Genomic DNA, 22,235 nt, shown 5'->3' on the forward strand with positions numbered 1-22,235 from the left:
ACCAGGCTCGGGTATCTTCTTCGACCTATTCCCTCCATTTGCCGGCCGTGGAGGGCGGATTCTATGAGTGACCAACCACGGGCCGAAAGGCGGAACCCCCATAGTTCCCTTCCCCTTTGCCTCCCTCTTACCCGAGGTATCCATAGGGTTGGGCCCATCCTCCGTCGCCGCATCCCCCAAAGTCTCCACCGGTTCCGGTTCCCTCGCTGCCAGAGAGTTCCAACTGCATTTATCCTCATAGTGTCCCACCCGGCCACACTTATAGCATAGGGAAGGCAGGTTTTCGTAAAAGAAATCCTGCCAGAACTTTGTCTCCGATCCATCCTTTCTCCCTTTCACAAATAATCCAGGGCACAACGGCTCCTTGAGATCCAGTTCGATCTTCACTCTTGCAAAGCCCATCTTCTTTCTCTGATCCGTGAATGAATCCATCTCCAGCGGCTTCCCGACCTTCGCTGCCAGTTGTAGAATAATCGGCGTCCTCCAAAACTCCAGGGGGAGCCGGGGCAGCCTCAGCCAAACAACACCTCTGCTGATATCATCCCTACCGGGAACGAAATTTGGGCGCCATCGTTCCATAGCATGAAAAGCCTTTTTCAATGCTATGTTAATCTTTCAAAAAAAAAAAGTCTTTTTCAATGCTCGAGCAAGGTTCTTTTCCGGTGACGGAAGAGAGAAAAGAGGCAAGCCTATTATCTTTCTCCCGGCCGTTGCCGCGGTTCAACTTCTTGCCTCCTCGCTCCCCTCGGTCGTCATGGCGTGTCGCCAATATCCGCCTCTTAGACGAAGAGTCTAACCATAGAGTCTAAACCCCACGAACCCTAGCTTTCTCCTTTCCCGAAAGGCCTCTCACGATCGGGAAGAAACAAGAGATGGCCTCACTAAACCCTTTCATCTTACACCGCTGCCTTCTTTCCTCCCAGCGTTGTTCGCAGATGTCACGGTGGACTTCGATCTCATCGGGGATGACGAGCTGTGCAGCAGCAAAACATTGAAGCCAAGAAGCCCGTCCCTTGGTTCTCGGCGATGATGTCCTGACGATCCCCGCAGTGGCCAAGTTCTCAAAGAAGACCGTCCCTCCGTCTTAGGTGGTTAACTTGGTAGCGCTGAGAATGAAATAGTCTTTTTTTTTTTTTATAGAAAAATCTGATGAGGCAAGCAATGATCGGTCCAATCAACAGCTGAAGTGGTAATCCAAGAATATAATTTCTCCTTTACGTGAAAATCGCCAAGTCGGTCCATCCGTTAACTCTTTTATTGAGGTGGTCCATGTTCGAAATGCGCAGATATCGATTAAATTTGGAGACCAAATGTCCGATGCCTGGATGCTTTCAGTAGAAGCGCTACTGATCTACTGATAGTGCTGGTGACGTATTCATACATGGACGTTGATTACAGCACTCCTGAGGCCTATGTCATCGCCACGTGGCTTACGTGGCGTAGGGTGTAGTATCTCTCCCAGTCCCGCCCTCGCATCGATTAGTATAAGGCGGCTAAGCCGACCCACCTTGTCTTCCAAAGAACCCCCTCACTCTCCCCTTTCTTCTTCTTGTTCCCCCTTCTTCCGTGGTTGCAGTAATGGAGGCTGAGGGAGCCCCACTGCCGGAGCTAGCTCCGTTGCTCGAAGCCGCTTCCGATTTCTCCTCATATCCTGGTATGGTAATCCTCCCAGATTCGCCCTTCTCCTCGCTTCTTATCCAATCCCTATTGACAAAAGTTTTCTTTCCTCATATTGTACAGGATTCCAGAACGATGCTTCGGCAAAGCAGTTCCTCGATCGTTATTCCCTAACCGTCCTCTTTGGGTAGATCTTTCTCTCTTGTAATCTTCAAGATTTCTTGGGTCGGTATCTTAGAACCGAGTTTCTTTAATTTGGCGAAGCAGTGAGGGTTCTTTTGATCTTTTCAAGTGAAAAAAAGCCAGGCCGGAAATCGAGTGTATATTTGTACTATGTTCAATTATTATCGAGCAAGTATTGAGAAAACCTAATGATCTGATCGGCTTTTATCGCTAATCTTAAGTAGGGCAACATGTTTCTGGAATATTGTCAGCAGGGTTTTCTTCCTTGATGTTATTTCCCCCTTCTTGAACAAATTTCTCTCTCTCTCTCTCTCTCTCTCACACACACACACACACACACACACACACACACAAACGCACGCACGGATGCACGCAGGCGCAAACAAGAGGATATAGCTTTGGTGTTAGGCTGGATCACCGAGCTTTGAGGCACTTTCCTATGAAGGAAATACTGGACGATTGAGACTCACTGGAATATTTAAATAAGCCGTTATTATTGATGCGCCGCTTCTCCTACATTAGCAATAAGCCTTCTTGGATGGTCATCTAAGATTGGTGGAGAGTTCGCTTAACAGCATCGCAAATTAAGTTTTGGAAATTTCGCATCAAGTACAATAACAACTTAATTAGTGCAATCTTCTTGTCAGTGCCTCTTTCCCATCAATATTTTGATCTTCTCCATATTTCTGAAACTGGGGCAAGAGTTATTCAGTCGATGGAAGAGTACATATTTCATCCATTGTTACCCACATTACTTTGTCCACAAGGAAAGTGCAAACTATTTTGGAATTTGAAATTGTCTTTGTTTTAAAATCATTGAAAGGACCACATCCAATATCATAACATTTTTTTTTTAAGAAAAACTATGCATCTTGCAGTAATAAATTTCTTCTTCTTGTTCTTGTTGTTGTTCTTCTTCTTTAAACAGCAGATCTGGAATAACCTACTGTTGTATGGTGGTGATCTTGACATAATATTTTGTACGAATACATTCTTGTGACAACAAAAGGGTGATTGGATATTCTTATGCGCATCAAATACATGGAACATTCTTTGACTGTGCAATAATTAAATCATGAACAAATGTGTATTATGCCATTGACTCAAATAACACTCTGTGTATCTGTTTATAATTTCTTCTGAGCGTAATCTTTGTTGGATGCATTTCCTTGATTAAAACTAACCTCATTGAGAGAAATATTTTTATCCTCTTTGTCATTGTCATGGTTTTCATGATTGTAGTTATTCTTATTTTTGATTCTCATACTCAAGGATTGTTTCTACTAGCTTCCAAAACAATGCAATTTTCACTGTCACAGGGAACCTCTATCAATGCTGAACCCTCATGGTACATTTATTGTGAGGTAGAATTTTGTTGTATTTCATGGAATCATTTTTGTGTTTTATGTATTTTACTTAAGAAATATAATGGATCTCTTAGGAGTTGTCCTTACGATAAATAAGCAATGTTACAACCCTTCTTTTGTTTTTGAATCAACTAAGAGTGTAACTAGAGGAAATGATAAGAGTAATTGTTGGTGGGGTGGATCAACTATCTACAAATCCAATTTTTCTGAGGAGCATGAGAGTTGTTAGAATGTTACGTGCTGTTTCTAGCTTTAACAATGTGGTAAGTGCATTCTCTAGGCTTGTCTCAAACTGATTAGTCTTATGCTCCATCTGTTGCATCTTTCAATCCTTCGCCCCTATCTTTCACAATGAAAACTTGATCGTTCATGATTTACAAGCAACCGGATTAGGACAAGTCCTACCTCTGCTGTTGTTTGTAGATTCTACTTTAAGGAATTATGCAGTGTGATGATTTGGACAGTTGAACATGTATACCAAATGACACTTCTAGATGCATATGAAAGTTCTGCTTGTGTTAGATAAAAATTGTGGCACTCACAGCTTTTTTGGGTGTTCAACCTAAGGACACCACGTCAGAAGTGTTAGCTTTTTAATACCCAATAAACTGAATTGCTAAACAATATTAGCTTCAAATGCTCAGATTATTGTAGTGCTATGTCACTTCTTCCTGATTAATGTTACCTCATGAGCATAAGCCTTTTAATGAAGTGTACCATGTTATAGTCAAATTAATCTAGCAATCAATTTTTTATATTTCTTTTAAATTTTTAGAACTTCTATTATTGATATATTTGTATTGTGAGGACCTTCACTTTTTTGGATATTTAACTGTTGAACACCTAGCGCCTGTGCTTGATGTGGTAGGTAACACCTACCACTTTCTGCTTTTCTTTCTTCCATGTTCCCATGTCTACCCTTGCCCATAATTGCAGGTAACTATATGAAGTCTTGATATTAATAAATGCAAAGGGATCATGATAGCTACAGATTCCAATGTTGGGTTTCGGTTAATCATTGATGGGAAAATAAAGTTTAATACGGCTTTCATAAATTTCAGCTATATCACTAGGTTTATTGATTTTGTGTACTAAAGGACCTATTACCAGTCTTTTTTAACTATTTGGTTGCTGCTTTCATCTAAAAAGAAATTTTGGGTTGTACACACTATTACTACTAGTTCAATTCATTGGCTCTATGGGACCCAAATAAACTCACATATTCATGCTGCATTCAAGTTATCATAGGAGGTTGATATTTGAATGTCTGAATAGTTTTAACAGCATAAGTTACATTTATTGTTTGTTTCATAAATCTAGCTTTATTGTCTTAACCCCTAGCCATTTAACAATCAACTGATTACCTGGGTAAGAGTTTGTATGTGGTACAATATTATGAACTTTCTTCCAAATGATTTATCTTCTTGCATCTCATTTTCAGCATCCACTGACCTGCAAAATTCTACATTTAATGGCCTTCTGTGACCTTTTACTGAAGTGCAATTATAATATGTCCTAGTAACTGGGCTTTCATACAAAGGTCCAATGAGTACATGTTTCACACTTTGACTGGCTGCACATCAGCTGATGCCAATTTGGGTATTTATTCATATGCTATTTTTTAATGAAAGATAACATGAATCTAAGAATTTGGCTTGTAAGCTGTCTTTCTTTTATCTCCAGTGTGTTGCAGACCAAGGCCGATGTACCTGGGTTAGAAGATACTGTTGTTGCCTGCTTAGACAGAATATTTAGAACAAAATATGGAGCTTCTCTTCTCACAAATTATGCTGTATGTATCATATGATTTTTAAATGGTTCTTGTGCATTAGCCTTTCATAGCTTTTGTGATTGCTGGGGACATTGTTAAGGTGTGTCTGATATAGGTGAAAGCTTTTGCACAGAGGCTGATTTGTATTGTTGGATCTTGATCTGGTTCAAATCCCAACCTTCTAAATTTATGCTCTTTTTTGTGCTTGACTGCAAGCTTATTATTGGATCTATCTCAGTTCCTAAAGAAGTCTGTGGTTTCTTTTTTTCCCCCTCTTTTAATTTGATCTAGAAACCTTAAATATTATATTATTATTCATAGTGGAATAGTACATGAGAGTATAAATCCATATTTGTCCCAAACATTTTAAAATTGTACATATTGCTGTCTTAAAACTGGGAGTATAGCAAAGTGGATTAGTTCTGATTTAAACATATAGATGGGATCATGACGTAACCACCTAACCTTTTCATACTCATAAATTTCTGCAAGATGTGTAATAAGTTATATATTGAAGTGTCCTAGAAGACTAAAGGCAAAATTGCCTGTAGATTGCTTATTTACTCTATAATTTGTCAGTTAATATGTTGCAACATAAAAAAGACTTAAAGCTTATTGAGAACTTCAAGTTTTTCCTCAAGAAAAAGACATAAAGCTCACTTAAATCCTAGCAATTATTCAACTAGTTATTTTCTAATTTGGTAGTCATCCAATCCAGCTCTTGCCAATCTTTCTTGCTGAAAATAAGAGGCCTAAAAACTTACCAAGGACTTATAATTGGACCCATGTGGATAAAATAACTGAACAATTTCAACATGTCTGTGACAGTTTGGGGCCTCTCGTTGATCATGTTCTTCCATGAATAGGAACTGCAGACTATTTTATTTGATCAAGAAAATGAGTCATGCCTTACAGAATGACAGTGAAGAAATATTCATCTCCATAGTCTAAAAATCTATTGGACATAGTTAGATTATAGAAATCTAAAATCTTGTTGGTTGTGTTTGAACTTGATTAGTTTCTTTAAATATAATAAAGAAATAAAGAAAACTTGCATACTTTTTGCGGAAGCTGAACAAAAATTTTAAATTCTTAATCGGCATTACTTTGTATATATAAATGAAAGATTTCATATTTGAAATCTAAAGTTCTGGTTTGCAAACTTCTCTCAGTGCTAATTTATGCTGATGTTTTCTGCAGCCCTTTATACAAGCTGGATTGCAGGCAAACTCTCAGACTGTTAGATGCCTGGCTTGTAAAGCTGTATGTGTATAGCAAGTGAAATTTCTGCAAAATATGAGTATTAGAATGAGCCGATGAAATGTTTTTTCCTATTTCATATTGATTTAGCTTCCTTAACCTCCATATTATTTTAGTTCACTTGCAATATGGTGTAAAAGGTGATGCAGGTTGCTTCCCTTTGATTGCCTATGTTGCAATTTTATGCAACATTTTCGGAAATCTTATATTTGATGTTTTGGCTGGAAATAGCTGAATATAATTGCATGCATAGATTAACCTGATTATAGATGTAGATTGCTTCTGTATGATTGCCTATATTGCAATTTTATGCAACAATTTTGGAAATCTTGTATTTGATGTTTTGGCTGGAAATAGCTGAACATAATTGCATGCATAGATTAACCTGATTATAGCATTTGATAAATTGTTGCAAGTATATGTAATCCCTCATGCCAAGAAATTGTCCTTAGTTTATGTTTATTTCTTCCTGCCAATCTGCCTTTGTTGGTGAGATTGCTCGGCCTAGGAAATTGAAAGAGCCATTAGCTTTCTAAGATCTGAATGTTCCTTGGTTCATGTGCAAGATTAAGCCTCTAACTTTTGAGAATTGAGAGTATAAAAGAAAAGGGCATGCAATGATAAAATTCTTCTTTCTTGTTTCGGAGATAGTGGAGATCAATTTTGCGGCATTCTTGAGTATACTATCTTAGTGGAACAAGTTTCATTCTTGCAACTTCCTCGTACATTACCTGTCACCCCCACATTTTTCACATATTCTGTAATAGAAAATCTAACCAATATTTTCAGGACAAGGTTTTAGTTCTAGGTGTTTTTGCTAGTCTGAATGGCTAGAAAGTAACAGGAAAGTTTCTCAGAGAAATTTCAGTAGCAGCTTTCCTGTGAAAGATGCTTAATACCTTGTCATGCATGCCATTTGTTTTGCTGGCTTACTTCAGTCTTTGCTTTGGTCCTGCTAGGGGCTTATGCTTCTCTCCTTTTTCTATGTGTTTCAACTGCCACTATAACCTGGTACTTTCACCACAAAGGGTCTTCTTGTTGAGGATTGGTGGTGGCTTTAGCTGCTTGTGTTTACCAATTTACCTTCTTTTTCTTTTATATATATTGAGTGGCTCTTTGCTACCTTTTCCTTATAGAAGTCTGTACAAATTATTCAGGATAATCTGATAAAGAATGTAGAGGAGGCATTGCTACTAATGCATGGGACAATTGCTATTAAATCCATTTTGTTTGGTGGACCAACTTGAGAATTTCTTTGGTGGAGTACGAAATATCTGTTAGTGATAAGTTTGCTTATGTGGGTGCTTGCCATGATCTTTTTTGTGTGTTTTTGATTTTTCCCCAGTATTGGTTCCTTGATGTGCTGTATGAGCAAGAGACTTGCATGATTTCTTTGCATGTAAATTAGCAGAGTCCCAAAGCGAGGGAGACATGATTGACCAAAATATTGGTTTAAGGTTTCAGCTCAATTTGATGGCATACTATGCATGTCTCATAAATAATAGGTATAGTTCCTGTAAATCTAATGGTGCATTATATGATGCTGAGTTGCTGACAATGTGTTTCAGTCACAAACATGTGGACATCATAAAGAATCTTAGTTTTAGATTTAACATTTTATGAATTTTGTTGAGTACAAAATGGTCTGAGAGTGACAAAATTCTAGTATTAATGCGGTTGTCAGACTTTTATTGATATTTTGCTCATTAATTTTGTAATTTTGTAATTACTAATAAGCCAGAAGTCACATCTCTCCATATATGCAGGAACAAACCTAGTTTGAAGTACTCATGCCATCTTTGTATATATGCCAGGTATCTTATATTTTGCAAAACACTGAAGATAGTGCAGCTGTTGTCCAGATTATTGTTGGGTACAACATTTATCCACTTTTGATTAACTGCTTACTCGAAGGGTATGTGACCTCTCTATTCTGCCCTTATTTCAACCTTTTTCCCTTGTTTGAAATAGTATTTCTTTTCATGTGTTTTTGAGCAAGTATTTCTTCTTTTTTTTTTTGGCTAAGGCGGGCAAGTAAGACTACACAAGTACGGACACACCCAATAAAATCACAAAACAACACATCACGAAATGCCCCAGGCAACTCTTCTTTCTGGGTCCACAAGGTGCCACCAGAGTGATTGGCCACGTAAGTGGCTACCCAGTCTATAGCACCATTGACCTCCCTAAAAACGTGCTTGGCCTGGAACGCCACCTCGTCCCCATCCATCGACCAAATATTGCGAAGCAGTGGGTGGTCCCAACTCAGACCACTCGGACCCTCCTGGATCCAACCTATCACAGTGATCGAGTCACCCTCCAAGATGATAGAGTCGGCCCGCAACGCGCGCCGAGCATAGTGAAAATCCACTCAGGCCACTCGCAGCTCGGCTCCGGGAACAATAGTGTCTGAGAGCTGTCAGCCACCAGCCGCCATCACCCTCGAGCGCGAGTCTCTGATAACGAAGCCCGTGCCCCCTCTATTTTCTCCATTCAAAACCGACCCGTCGAAATTGACCTTGAGAAAGCTCGAGTGTGGGGGCTCTTAGGTGAAGAACACTATCCATGGCACTACCTGATTACAAAGAGAGTCTCAGATATCCTGAGCGGTCAAAGGCCCGTCCACAGGGGTACCCCGAATAAGCTCCGCTGCTTGTGCTCGACCCCGCTCCATCGCGAACCTTGGAGACAAGCTGCGTTCGCTGAAAGTCCGAGCATTTCTGGCCAACCAAATATGGTAGGCAATACAGATAGCTCGAAAAGCCATATGACGCAGCTAGGGGCTACCAGACCCCCATCAGATAGCCTGCATGAACTGGTCCTTCTGGCCCCAGACTCTTTGTGGGAGCCCCGACAATTGCCAGATTCCCCTTGCCCACCCATAACGAAAGAGCACATGATCAACGGTCTCCTCGTCCCCTCACCACACAGTGCGGGGGTATGCTTGCCCCCCATCTGCTAAGAGCTGATCTCATCGGAAGTCTTTCCCAAACACCTTTTAGAAGAACAGAGCCAGTCTCTGGTGTAGACCAAACTGCCAAACCCAAGCACAATCCAGGCCAGCCTCAAAGTTCGGCTCCAAGACTCGGGGGACGTCGCCTACCCTGACCCTGGTCCTATAGGAAGCCCGCCATACCCGGACGTCCAGTCCCGCGCACCCCGGAACCGGAAGAAGTTGCACCCATTCTACCAGGTGCACACCGAACACCTGCCTCAACCACTCTCATCCCACTCCCCCCTCCTGGAGCAAGTAGGTCGCTCACTCGTAGACCCTCGACTCCCTCCGGACTGACTATGGTCGGCCACAACCTCAATGGTAGGGCACCTAGCCATGTGTCTCCCACCACGTCGATACTCCTGTCATCACTGATCAATCACCTAGTGTTGGCCGGGCCATCGGCAGGTACCTCTCAATCTCACGCCACATAAAGGAGATCGATTACCCGTGTTGACTTCCCTCCGTCGGCCATAATCAACCATATCTAGCAACCATAGCTTGACTCTAAAGACTCAAGAAGGAAACACATCGTATGTCGAGCAATGATTGCCTTGCGCCTAGATCGGAGAGTCAGCAATCCGAGGCTACCATCCTTGAGGGGCCGACAGACACTATCCTACGCTACCAGGTGCACCCTATGGCCCCCTCCAGTCGAGCCCCACAGGAAACCTCGCAGGATCCGCTCAATCTGGTCTAGCACTGTCAAAGTATTTCTTTTCATATTGAAAATTTTCCAGAAAATCATATGATCACACGCTGGTAGTTTGGCCTTGGTTTGGACATAAGATATGAATACTGGGTATTTTGTCATATACCTTAAAACTTGCCTATGCATATAAGTGGACATTTCTTTTCATGTTTTTTAGCAACTATTTCTTTTGATGTTGAAATTTGTTCATAGAATCCTTTTTTCAGAGTCTAGTAGTTTGGCCTTGGTTTGAACATAAGAATACTGGGTATTTGGTCATGTAACTTGAAACTTGCCCATGCATATAAGTGGATTATCTATTGCTGCATGCTAGTGCTTTTTCCTAACTCTGTTTTTCTTGTACACCACCAATGTTCCTCTTTTTTTTTTTTTAATCTGAATCGTATTTGTTTAAACAAGGAATAAACCTTTTTTTGGTATCACATTTTGTTACTTTAGGTGAACCGAATCCTGGGATGAAACTTATACTTAGCAATTGTACATGGAAACATAGATTTCTGTCAGGGATTGCATGCAGAAATTGCACCATCTCAAGATGCATCTTTTAAAATGTATAAATTTAAACATAAAAACATGCTGTGAAGTTGGACCTGCATTTATAGTCAATTTGTTCATGGTGCGCCTATTCCTTTACATGTTATTGTGTGAGAATGGAGGTTATGCTGGTTGTATTTGCATCTGTGGGCTATGGCTGTCTCAGATTTGATGAACTGCTTTAGGTTAAAAAAAAACTTTTGGCTTGCAGTGAATCACTACATGCTTTATTATCAGCAACCATTGCTTCTTAAGCTAATTTCTTGGTAGAATTACTTGCGAGTAATATATTTTAATTACCAAGACCAATAATATGTTACTCCTAAGGTTTGAAGTATCAAGAGAAAAGGATGAAAGAGGTGTGAGAGGGGAATGGAGGGAACTGCACCAGAATGTGCAAGTCATGTTACCATCTCTTCTAATTGTGTGTTTTTTCTCTTTAAGCAGCACATTTGTGTGCTCTTATGAATGTGGTTGAACATATTATGTCATGTCTATAGCACCCACATGAAAAGATAGTAAATTATGTGGATGGGTTCTTGAAGATGAAGAAATATATAATGAAAGAATCCTCTTATTATTAATTTTTTACTTTTATTATTATTATTATTTTTTACACGGTAATGTATGGCCTTAGGAAAATTTTTAAGTCATTATGAACATAAGCCATCTATTTTAGTCCTATATACCCAGGCTAATGTTGAATTTGCACTATTGTTTCAGATAAATATCAACCAGGTGGTGCACCATATTGTTATCTTGATCCAGAAACCAAGATCATAATAACATCTTCAAGAAAAGCAAATTTTGCAGATTATGCAGTTGGCTTGAGTGGTCGAATATACATAGCACTATGTGGTATTCGTCTATTGTAGCACAGCATGTAATTTGACATGTATTTAAAAATACAAAAGATTATTACATTAATTTGTTAATTTATATTGTTTAGGACACAATAAGGCATATAACATGACAGAGTACGGATAGGTCTATATTGCATTATAATTGTGCCTCCAGTGTATATGAACGACCCTGCAGAACTTGTTCCCCAAAAAGAAATGTTAAAAACTAGCTTGCCAATCTTTATCCCAATCATAAATAAAAGTCAAACTTTCTCACTTGCAGCACATCCCTCTTAAGAAACAATAAGCAACTTCAAGTATGTGACTGACTGTCTCTCTATCTATCTATATGTATAATGCGTGTGTGTGGCTTGATATGAACCTTATCAAATGAATGAACTAAGCATGCTTCACCCTATAATAGTACCTTGTGAAATTTATGAGCTATACTGACTGCATCCTTGTTGCTGGGCTTTATATTCGATTTCTGTAGTCGACTAGCCATTACTTATTGTTTCTTTCTCCAAATCACCATATTGTTATACTATAACTTAAAGGCTGCTCTGTTATGAGTCATATAGCCTATGCAGTTTGTGATACATGCTGCTACTTTCTTGTTACACAAGCAGTAGTCCTTGACCTGGTGTGTACTCAAAATTAGAGTATTTTGTAAGCATCCTCTATACAAATGAAAAATTAGCTTGCATAAATTGGTCCCTACACAAGCAATGTAGTATCAAATTAGACATGCTTTCACCTCCCAATAAGCCTTCGGTACATATGTTACAAAGAGGTTCTTCACATACTTCATCTAGCTTTTGGTAAAGAGCTGGGAGTATCTAAAGAAAAACGAAAAAATGTCATTTTTATGGTGGTAAATTTCTCTTATAGCTTCTTTTTTGTCTGCGTGGTTAGTTCATTTCCACTTTTCTTATTTTTATCCATCTAATGGTGATGAAAGTGCTAGCTTATCAAGCTGGTGAATCTTATCCCACCTTCACCAGGGTTTGGGTGTTTAGGGGTATTTGGGGGAGGGCTACGACCATGGTGTAACTCGCTGTACCCTTCTAGCAAAAAAAAGAAGGAAAAAAAAAAAAAACACTCTTAAACTCTCTCACTTTTGAGTTTTGATGGATCTTTTATCAGGTGCCTCTAGTATTTTCTTAAACTCTCTCATATGTGCACTATCTGCACAGGAATGAGCAGACTTCAAAAGCTTCACTGGATGCTATAACAAATATTGCTCAAGCTCCTGAGGGAATTGTAAGGACTTTTTCTGCAACTGAAGCCACAATTCTGTGGATTGTGATTAAAAGCTTTACCACCTTACCCGCTGCGGGCTAATTCCCCCTTTTCTCTTTGGGTCAATGTGTTATGTTTTAGGGTATCATCTTTCCAGCTCATAGTGCAGAGTCAATGCAACTAAACAATGTAGCAGCTCGGTCCTCTTCGCTGGTAGGTTGCAAATTCTCTTATTTAGTTCCAGCTGTATACTTGGTCAAGGCTTCTTTTTCTAATATTTGATTGCTTCTGCTTCTTGGAGATTCCAATTTGAATTTGATCATGTGGAACTATTTTTCATTAACTTAAATTTATAACTGAGGCTAAAAGGCAATAAAGATGTTATAAATGCACTCATATTAGATAGAATAATCTTTATTGAACATTGTAACTTATAATAATCTTTATTAAACAGTGTATCTTATAATCACCTATGCTTTCAGATGATTTAATATTCTTGGTTCTTTGAAAATCTTATTTTTCAATCTGAAAAGGCACATGGAGGAAATTCTCCACCTTACAAGTAGTGATTAGTCCTTTGACAGAATTTCTGTTAAATTATTATGGCATAGCTCTCATTATCTTGCATATGGATGATCAATATAGAGGTATTCAACATTCTAATATAGCGATCACATTATACTATGATGAGTATTCTCTGCTTATGATTATGCATTGCAGGCTATTTTAGCTTGAATTATAAACTCCATTACATCTACATGCTAATGGATAATGGGATTTGTAAATAAACTGAAGGAACTGCGACATATCGGCATTCTAGACAAAAAATGCACCATTCTCTCTTGGCTGTATTACTTTTCTCTGCATGATCTGTTTTTACAAAAATTGTCAGAACAAAAACCTCTGAACTTGACGAATTTTAAGCCAATTGACTCCAGCAAATTGGACATTGAATGTATCTATTAAGAACATTTAGGAACATTTTTAGCAGTTGAGATGCTTGGGCTGACACATCTTCTCCAGCTGTGTCGAGCATGACCTATGATAGTAATATGTAAATCCTTGCGGCAATTTCTCTTTTTTTTTTTTTTGGTTACTTATCCAACATCCATTTATGTTAATGTGTTAAATCTTGGGTCCCTTCATTCATATCATAGAGGGCACATCATAATGGAAATGATGTTGTCTTATCGTTACCTTACAAGATACTAATGCTTTTCGAAGTTTTGATTCCTCATTGAATTTCCTTCAAATAATTGCAATAGTTTTAGTAATTTATGCGAGACACATTCTACAAGTTATTCTTTTACTGCTTAAATATTTCTTCTGAATATATGTGAATGAATGTTACAGGCACGGATCCGGATTTTGGCTCTCATAGCAAAACTTTTCTCTCTTTCTAGCTCTGTTGCAACAGCAGTGTACAACTCAAACCTGCTGAACTTATTTGAGATAGAAATCAATAACAAACATGATATGCTGACAACCCTGAGTGCTCTGGAGCTTTTATACGAGGTAAAAACAATCTGTACATTTTATTTTATTGTCTTCTCGAGGGAAGCTGAATTGTTGGCCCATTGATCTTGAGATCTTTAATCAATTTCTTTCTTATTTTCACTCTAAATCTAGTTCTCTGTAGTTCTGATGATCAGTATCTGAGCTGCATGAATGTACATGATACAAATGTTTATTGCTCCAAGCAAAGTTTGCCGTTCCGGTTGGTACCATACCATACCTGGCATACCATACCATATACCGAACCGATATGCAGTCTCATACCGCATCGACACTTGGTACACCTCACTGTCTCGTACTATACCGTGTACCGATGCTGTAACAGAATGGTACCGATACGGGATCCGGTGCTGAAACAACGAACCTTGGCTTCTAGGAATTGTTTGAAAATTATAGTCACTTTTTGAATGTGTAAGAGCTGCAGAAGCCCATGGAAACACAATGACCTCTGCAAATACCTAATATATATATATATATATATATATATATAGTGACATAATAAAGCACAAGTTTTTGCAACTGCTAAGCGCCGGAGTCCACATTCTTAAAAGCAATGAGGGTTGCCTCATTGGTGTTTAATTCTTGTGTGCTCGGTCACCAAGTTTTGTGTCTTAATTTTTCACTTGCTACTAAACATTCTGTATTCAACTTGATCAGCAGGGTTTCAAGTTGTCTGAATTTCTTTGTAAATCAAAATTTATTCTCTCATAATTGATTTGTTCCTTGCGTAGTTGGTGTCCTCTCCCCACAGTTCTAGCTTTGTACTAAAGACAACCTTGCTCCAGCTATTGACTGATATAATCAGGTATCTGTTATGTACAGTCCCGTTTTCATCTTTCAAAATTTATTGGACAGTATTTCTTCTCTTCTAAATATTGATCTTCTTTTCAGCAACTTTTCAGTAGATTCCATTTTACGATCTAGGGCAGTTTTGATCAGTGGGAGGCTTCTTTCTTCAGCTGATGCTTATATGACTATTGATGAATCAAGTAAGGACTATCCTTTAAATTCCAGATGATAATTATCCCATAAAATTTCACTATGCTATGAGTTGTATGTGGCAAATGATTTATGCTGCTTGATTATTGTTATTGTTTCCATTCATATATGATGCCTAACATGAGTTATATAGACTTGTATTTGAATAGACAACATGAATGGCACGAGTCTGTACTGTTTCTTGGACACTACTTGGTCCTTCTAATGTTAGGAATAACATGTGGCTATTCTTTACAGAGCTTGGTGGCTCTGTATATGTTGCTTAGCCTGTCTGTTGTGATCAACTACCCTTATTTTGTTCATAAATGTCTTTGTTGGGTTCATCTTGTGCTTACCCTACAGTCAGTAGGGCTAAAGTTTTACATCTTGTGTTGGGCCTATGCTGGCAGCCATGGAGTAGAAATTCATTTCATACAATTGAACCTTTTCAAACTGTTTCTTTTTAAGAACCAAAAAAACTTGTGCCAAAATGTATGCTTGTGGTATCAAAAATGGCAGCTCTTCCCTAGACATTTGAAAGGTCTTTTTCATGAACAGGGAAGGAAGGGCCCTTGCTAGTGGTTATTCCTGAATGACTCTTGTATCTTCTCCTTGCACCTTCTTTCTGATTTAAACATCAGTAACTCCATATCTAGTATATCTGTTGCAATGCTTATTAAATGTTGCTTTTAATTTCTGTTTTGTTGTAGGTCATGCCAAGTTGCGTTCAAGGTTTCGTCTTCATTGTTGTCTACAAATAGTAAGAGCTGACAAATTTATAGAACTTATCTTGCCTCTGAACTTGGTTTCAGGGATTACAACCCTCCTCTTTGCCATTGATGGAAGATTAAAGCTGCTAGGAGGTCAGAATACAGATGAATGCGAGAGCGCACTAGAAGCTTTAGGTCTAATTGGAGCAAGTATGCCAACATACTTGATTTACGAATTTTTTCCCTGCAATTACAACTCTCTGCAGTATAATATTTGTGTTTTCTAGAGTTATCTCCGTGCAGCATAATATTTCTGTTTTCTAGAATTCCTTCCTAACCTACCTGTTCCTTCAGGTGCTGTCTTCATCATCTTGATTTTTACCCTTCACCTTCAACCTCATCTAGTCATTGCTTCCCACTTAAGCTCCTGGCCCTTCTGTTTTTTCCTATCTTTTTTTTCAGGAAATGTTAATTCTGTTGGCTGCTTGTTACTCATTTGTACTGAGCGGCCTTTTCTTATGAGTCCTTAGTCGTGTAACCTTTGATTCTTCTACCTGTAAATTTTTGTATGAATTGGCAGCATTGGGTTTCTAATTGTTCTGTCCAGGCATGTCTACAAGGTTTAAAATTGCTATTCCCAACAAGATATGTATTCTTCATCTTCCATTGAGAAGTTTCTGCACTTTGTTACTCTTATATTTCAGACGTTGTTCTAATTCTAGTTGATGGAGTTAATGTTTGATGCATGTCTGTAAATAAGACAAATAATCACTTAAAGGAGGTGGAATTTTAGAAAGATAGCTGGCTGGCTATCTTGAATATTTGGCCTTAGTTTCTAGGATGATCATCTTTTAGCTATTGTGGTCATCATAGTAACTAAGTGGTAACTGTATCGGCTTAATATGAACAATGTCCTTTTTAGAATATCTTCTTGAGGTTTATATTAACAATTGTCATACTCATCCTCCAACAGGCCAAATGTCTTTGTTGTACTTTGTGGTCTTAAACATGCCTATTTTTTCTAGGTTGTCTTTATATGTTTTAATTGTTATCTTCTTTGAATCAAGTTGCCAAGAAATTCTGGTTGTCTTGCTTTTGAAGGTGTTCTTATATGCATTTTTGATGTTTCTAGCAAATCAAGGAGCAGCTCTGTTACTTACAAATCCATCAGTTGTCGCGAGACATGTTTTTGAATCTGCCTTTGATCGCCAGAGCAGAGGTAGACAACTGGTAAGCATGTGGCATGTTTGTCTTATTATTCAATATTTTTTGTCAGTTTATTCTGCTAGTCTGGGGCCCTTCTCTTATATGATCCTCCCTCCTTTATGGGTGCATTATCTTCCTTCTGGAGTAATGACTGAACCATTCCTTGATCTTATCCTCTCTGATATTGTGTTCCTCAGTCATTATGCATGTGTAGTTCTATCCAACAATTATAGCACATCTTAAGTCTTTATGTCATTAGATTCCTAAAGTATTGGACATTTCGATGAGGTTGATGCTCCTTATGTTTTATGACACTTAATATTTGTAGGCATGTTGGATTGCAGTTGGCATTGTGAATTTAAATCAACCATCATTACTTGTATCTCTGTGCAACTAGGATACCAGTGCCTAACGGCTGTGGTGAAACGTCCTCAACCTGTTGAATACTAAAGCTTCGTGTTTGCTACATGTACCTTTCAAGACCCATTGGTTCTTGCTCGTAGTGAGTGCCATTAATGCATAAATAAAACACGATTAGGGTTATGATTATCAATCAATACCACACCAGGACATGCAATCAGGATGATATTGTTTGTTTGTAGCATATTAGACTATGTTAGAGATATCACTTTAACATAGACATTCATATGCCATAGTAAATATGCTCATTAATACAACTAAATATATACAAATAATCATCTTCAATAAGTCAGTTATTATTTATATTCCCAAAATCTAACTAAAACTGCTTTCTGTAGAGAAATTCCACTTTGCAACCCTGCCTAGTTCTGAGCTGCTCATTTTCTTTCATCATAATCCATCATAATCCCTTTTTGATATTCATTGGTTTTGCGAATTATAATTCTAATGGACAAACCCATCACATGTACGTCATTGACTTTTATGTGAAGCTGATGTCCTGAAATTATTGGTGGAATTACTCCTAGATTGTCAAACCCTATCCTACTTTTGACCCTTTATCCTCAAACATCCCAAGCCACTCAAATTGTCAATCCATGATAATATCATCTTTCCATGTTAATACTTAATCAAATATGTTAATATCAAGTCTATTAACACTCAAGTAAAAAGAAGTCTTGTTGGTTGACACAGAAACAAAGAATCTTGTGAATTATGTTGCCATCAATGTTACATGGACTATAGCATCCATCTTAAAAAAAATTCATACTAACATGTATCACAAGTCAAATATGCATAAGACATTTAGGTGCATATCTGATTCTTGGTTTTAGGAGATTAAGACCATGGGGAATTAGATTTTTCAACCATTTCTGATGCTGCTCTCATGCAAATGTAATGGGCAATTGTAAGTGGGCTTTGGTTGCTAACTTGTTATCGAACTTTCTGTAGAGACAGAGGCTTTAGAACTTTGTCAAATGTCGGATTAGTTTTCTTGCTTGAGCTAGCTTTTGAATTCTGATCGGGAAACATGTTTTGATAAAGATATCAAACAGAGATATACTGTTATTGCCCAAAAAAATATAGATATACTGTATACTGATAGTAAAGAAGTGCAGGAAATGATCAATCTTGACTCATGGTTTGTGCTGATGATCACTTGTTAGAATCTCCAATTTTACAAGCATTACCCCTTCTTAAACATACTTCTGACTACTTTCTACATATGAAATGAAGAGTGATATTATCATTGTTATGAGTTGATCAAGTTTTAGTAAGTTAGCATCAACATCAAAGATGCACTTGTCAATTGTATATAAGATGAAACAACTTTATAGATATTATCTTTTAATATTTTCTAGTCTACAAGCTTAACATTAATCTTCTTTTACAATATATGATGGGAACTCCGGGGCTTCTGTCGCCTGTCGGTTGGACATCTGTTGTTTCGTCATGTGATAATCACATGAGGAAGGCAACTTGATCTCTTTTAATGTAATCTCTTTCTTAGAGTTACAGCACTATCTATTCTCTTACCTGAGTCCCATCTCTGAAACCTAATACTTATTTTTTAAAATTGGTTGCTAGATGACCTCCCAAAGTCCCTGAGCTTTTTCTCACCTCGTCTCTTAGGAAAACTGTATTTCTAAAAATAAAATTTATTTCATCCTTTCAAATAACATCTAGTATAACAATTAAAATGATTTTTTTCTCCTATACTTTCCTGTATCCATCTTTTCTCTTCTGAGTTATACAAGGATGTGTCCAAATCCAACTCTTGCGTCTGTGTCCATGCAGCACTGGTTGCTCTTTAGGTTTTTACTGTTTGCCATTTCAGATTTTTGGACATCTTGGAACTTAACCTTTTTTGTAAGTCCATAGAAATTGTCAATGAGTACAATATGCATCCAATCTTAAAACCTTTCCTTCAAGTTTTTGCTTCTCGTAAAGCTTTGTACCAATACGATGGCTTAAACCGCTATTTGAACAGTCAAGGATTTTGATCAGGCCTTAGGCACCTTACAATGAATAATATAACATGTAATAAGCCATTCTGTTTCAGTTTGTATACATTATAAGGAACAAATGAAATCATTGAGGGGGTATCTTGTTGTTTGTTATCTGTGAAAAATAAGTGCTATCGGGGACACCAAGTGTAGGTCATAAGAGATGATTGAGTGCTCTGATGAGATGAAGGTTAAGCTGGTGTTATTTTGGGATGAGAATTCCCCTTCCAACAGATGATGGTTGGACGGGAGAAGTAAAGGGTTAAGTATAGAGAGGGAAAAGGATCTCACCTTCCTTCCTGAAGCATCACCCCAGGCTCTTGAGCTACAGTCTGACAAGTGCTGGGACTCTGCAGATGCATCGGTAAAAAAATAAATTGTGATTTTATTCCAGGATAATTATTATATGCAATTCTTTGTCAGAATATTCAGTACCTGTTTTTGGTTATCTTGATGTTCAGCTATTCTATTCAGATTATGACCTTATTGATTTATTCAATTTCTGCTGTATTAGTCAATGAAAATTCAGGTTGATTACTGTTAAGCGGCCTAATATTGTTATAATTCTCACATTGCTACGTAAGTTTGTTGATATTGGTCACTGCATTCCTGCGGATTGGTTCGTAGCAAATGACACCATTAGTTTCATTTATAATCTCTTGTTTTGTTGTTTTTTAGCTAGCCATTGGTAGTTGAGGGGCCTTTATCTGGCATTTTTATATCTAGATATGAGATTTATCTTATTACTGTCAGGCTGCTTTACATGCCCTTGGAAGCATTTGTGGAGTTGACCGGCCACAAGACAACATGCTGCTGAATGATAAGGCAGAGGAATGTCTTAGGCGCTTTATTTATGCAACAGCTGCCGGTAGCCCAAAGCTGACACCATTTGTTAGTTTCTCTCATCAATTTGATATTATTATTCAAATGACCTTGTTTTCTTTCTTGCACGAGACAAGGCCATCTTGCTGCAACAATTGGTGACAGTTAACCTAGTAGCCATATGTATTCATGTTCTTTTTTTCATTTTACTTTTTTTGTTTACCTTCATCGGTCTTTTTAGGTCTATAACAAATGTACTCAAAATGTTTAATTTGGTTGACAGGGCTTACTTCTCTCAGTGCTGCAACAGGAACCTGAATTACGATTAGCTGTAAGCAATTGTTGAAATGTTCAAAAACATTTCAAAATTGGTTATTTTCTGACTTTCTGACTTTAAATATTCCTATCACAAATCTATTATCACATGCCAATACTGTTCAATTTAGTTATTTATCTTGGTACAATTGGCCACTTATGTATTAAAGTCAATAATTAACTTTTGTTTCTTTCCTAGCTTCTCCATTGTTGACTAACTACTATCCTATTAGTGATGTAACTATTCATGGTAAATTTTTATTCTAATGAACAGCAAAATGCACTCTAACAAGAACAAGAAGTGGTCTAACATCTCTTGATAGAGTCCAGAGGCTCCTCCTTAAGAAGTAAACAATGACATCTTATGTAGATTGTTTAAATGCTTACAGGGTTACAGACTGATATCTGCATTAGTGGCCCGGTCATGGTGCTTGAGGGAGGTTTGCTCAAAACAGGAGATTATCACTATTGTGACTGATGCAACAATTGAGGATACAAAAAATGGTTTGCTTCACTCTAGATAATTAGTAGAAATCACTTCATTTTACAGTTACACATTTAAGCAACTCCTGTTGTTTATATATATATTTTTTTGTAACATATGTCTGTTTCCATCTCATGATGACACATGATTAGATTGAAATTCTGTCGGTGATGTCTGAGCAGCTTTTAAGGAACTTTAACACAGTCTTTTGTCTGACTGTCATTTGATGTTTAACCTGTTTACAGATAGCTTTTTTAGGTGTAGTTATTGTACACGGTCAGGTCCGTTTTGTTACACAGCTATATCTGTTTTATACACAGCCAGAGACTGAACATAAAATAGCCATCAAAATTGGTGTGGGAACGAAATTTTTGTATGAGGTCTTAATGATTCTTATTCCAAGTGCTCGACGAGATTAGACAGTTTCGATAGGTGATGCTAATTCTTTTTTTTTTTGCCCCAATCATCAAATAAAATTCCCTGTTATATATCTCAACATTTCATATACTGTTATATATTAAACATAATGGAATCAATGAGCCCTGAGATGAATGAAGATCAAATTGTCACGGGAAGCAACTAGCTTTACAATTTTTTGTTTATATTTCAACTTAAGGAGCATTGACTATTTGTACTATTCAGCATGGTTCTTAAATTCTGATGATCGATTTTGATGTTCAGGCATGGAAGCCCGGCATCAATGTTGCACAGCCATCAGCGAGGCTTTATCAACTTCAAATTTGCTCCGTGACACCCATATTGCTGAAATAGCAGGGAAGGTACGTTGTAAGTTTTAGATGAACTTGGCAAGCAAAAGAACTTCTACTTACCCAAAAACACAAGTGCTTGTAATGTGGTCTGTGTGCAGAAGTATCCCTTAAACTAATCAAAATAAACAGACAGAAGACAAAAGGAAGGCATGACATAACGTTTTGGTGTTTTCAGTTGCAGGAAGCTGTTAGAAGGGGTCCTTATCTTGCTAAAAAACACACTGAAGCTCAGCCCCTTGTCATCACCGCAGAGAGATTTTGAGTTTGCCAATATTTTAAGCAGGTGTTAAGTTATATGATATAATATGATAATATCCTTTCTTGGAACTGTAATGTTTTATTGATCATAATTAGGAGGATGGTTGTTCAATGTACAAAAGTAACATGATCATATGATTCGCTGAACAAGCTTAAACGTGCCGGAGACTAACAATTTTCTCTCAAAGTAGATTTTGTACGGTGAGCATGTACACCATTATTGCTCTC

General features: G+C 37.8%; 1 protein-coding gene across 2 annotated transcripts; it reads left to right on the forward strand.

The window, feature by feature from the left end:
• The first annotated feature begins 1,496 nt into the window (after positions 1 to 1,496).
• On the forward strand, positions 1,497 to 22,207 carry LOC103715588. Of its 2 annotated transcripts, none has more exons than XM_008803275.3 (17): positions 1,497 to 1,654; positions 1,741 to 1,804; positions 4,851 to 4,959; positions 6,139 to 6,201; positions 8,013 to 8,113; positions 12,478 to 12,544; positions 12,665 to 12,736; positions 13,877 to 14,038; positions 14,770 to 14,843; positions 14,930 to 15,027; positions 15,829 to 15,936; positions 16,859 to 16,956; positions 20,112 to 20,249; positions 20,464 to 20,511; positions 20,885 to 20,999; positions 21,661 to 21,758; positions 21,848 to 22,207. In XM_008803275.3, exons 1-17 carry the CDS (start codon positions 1,579 to 1,581, stop codon positions 21,863 to 21,865), a joined length of 1,509 nt encoding a protein of 502 aa, XP_008801497.2. In that variant the 5' UTR covers positions 1,497 to 1,578; the 3' UTR covers positions 21,866 to 22,207. The 2 variants fall into 2 exon arrangements, with proteins under 2 accessions (XP_008801497.2, XP_008801496.2); XM_008803274.3 differs by having other exon boundaries at positions 21,925 to 22,207.
• Positions 22,208 to 22,235: the final 28 nt, after the last annotated feature.

This window comes from Phoenix dactylifera, chromosome 4 (genome assembly GCF_009389715.1).
Source record: "Phoenix dactylifera cultivar Barhee BC4 chromosome 4, palm_55x_up_171113_PBpolish2nd_filt_p, whole genome shotgun sequence".
In the NCBI taxonomy this organism is placed as follows: domain Eukaryota; kingdom Viridiplantae; phylum Streptophyta; class Magnoliopsida; order Arecales; family Arecaceae; genus Phoenix; species Phoenix dactylifera.

Coding starts and splice junctions, on each gene's coding strand:
- LOC103715588 (XM_008803274.3), top strand. CDS start 1,579: ATGGAGGCTGAGGGAGCCCCACTGCCGGAGCTAGCTCCGTTGCTCGAA. Junction 1,655..1,740: donor CGATTTCTCCTCATATCCTG/GTATGGTAATCC, acceptor CATATTGTACAG/GATTCCAGAACGATGCTTCG. Junction 12,737..13,876: donor CAGCTCGGTCCTCTTCGCTG/GTAGGTTGCAAA, acceptor TGAATGTTACAG/GCACGGATCCGGATTTTGGC.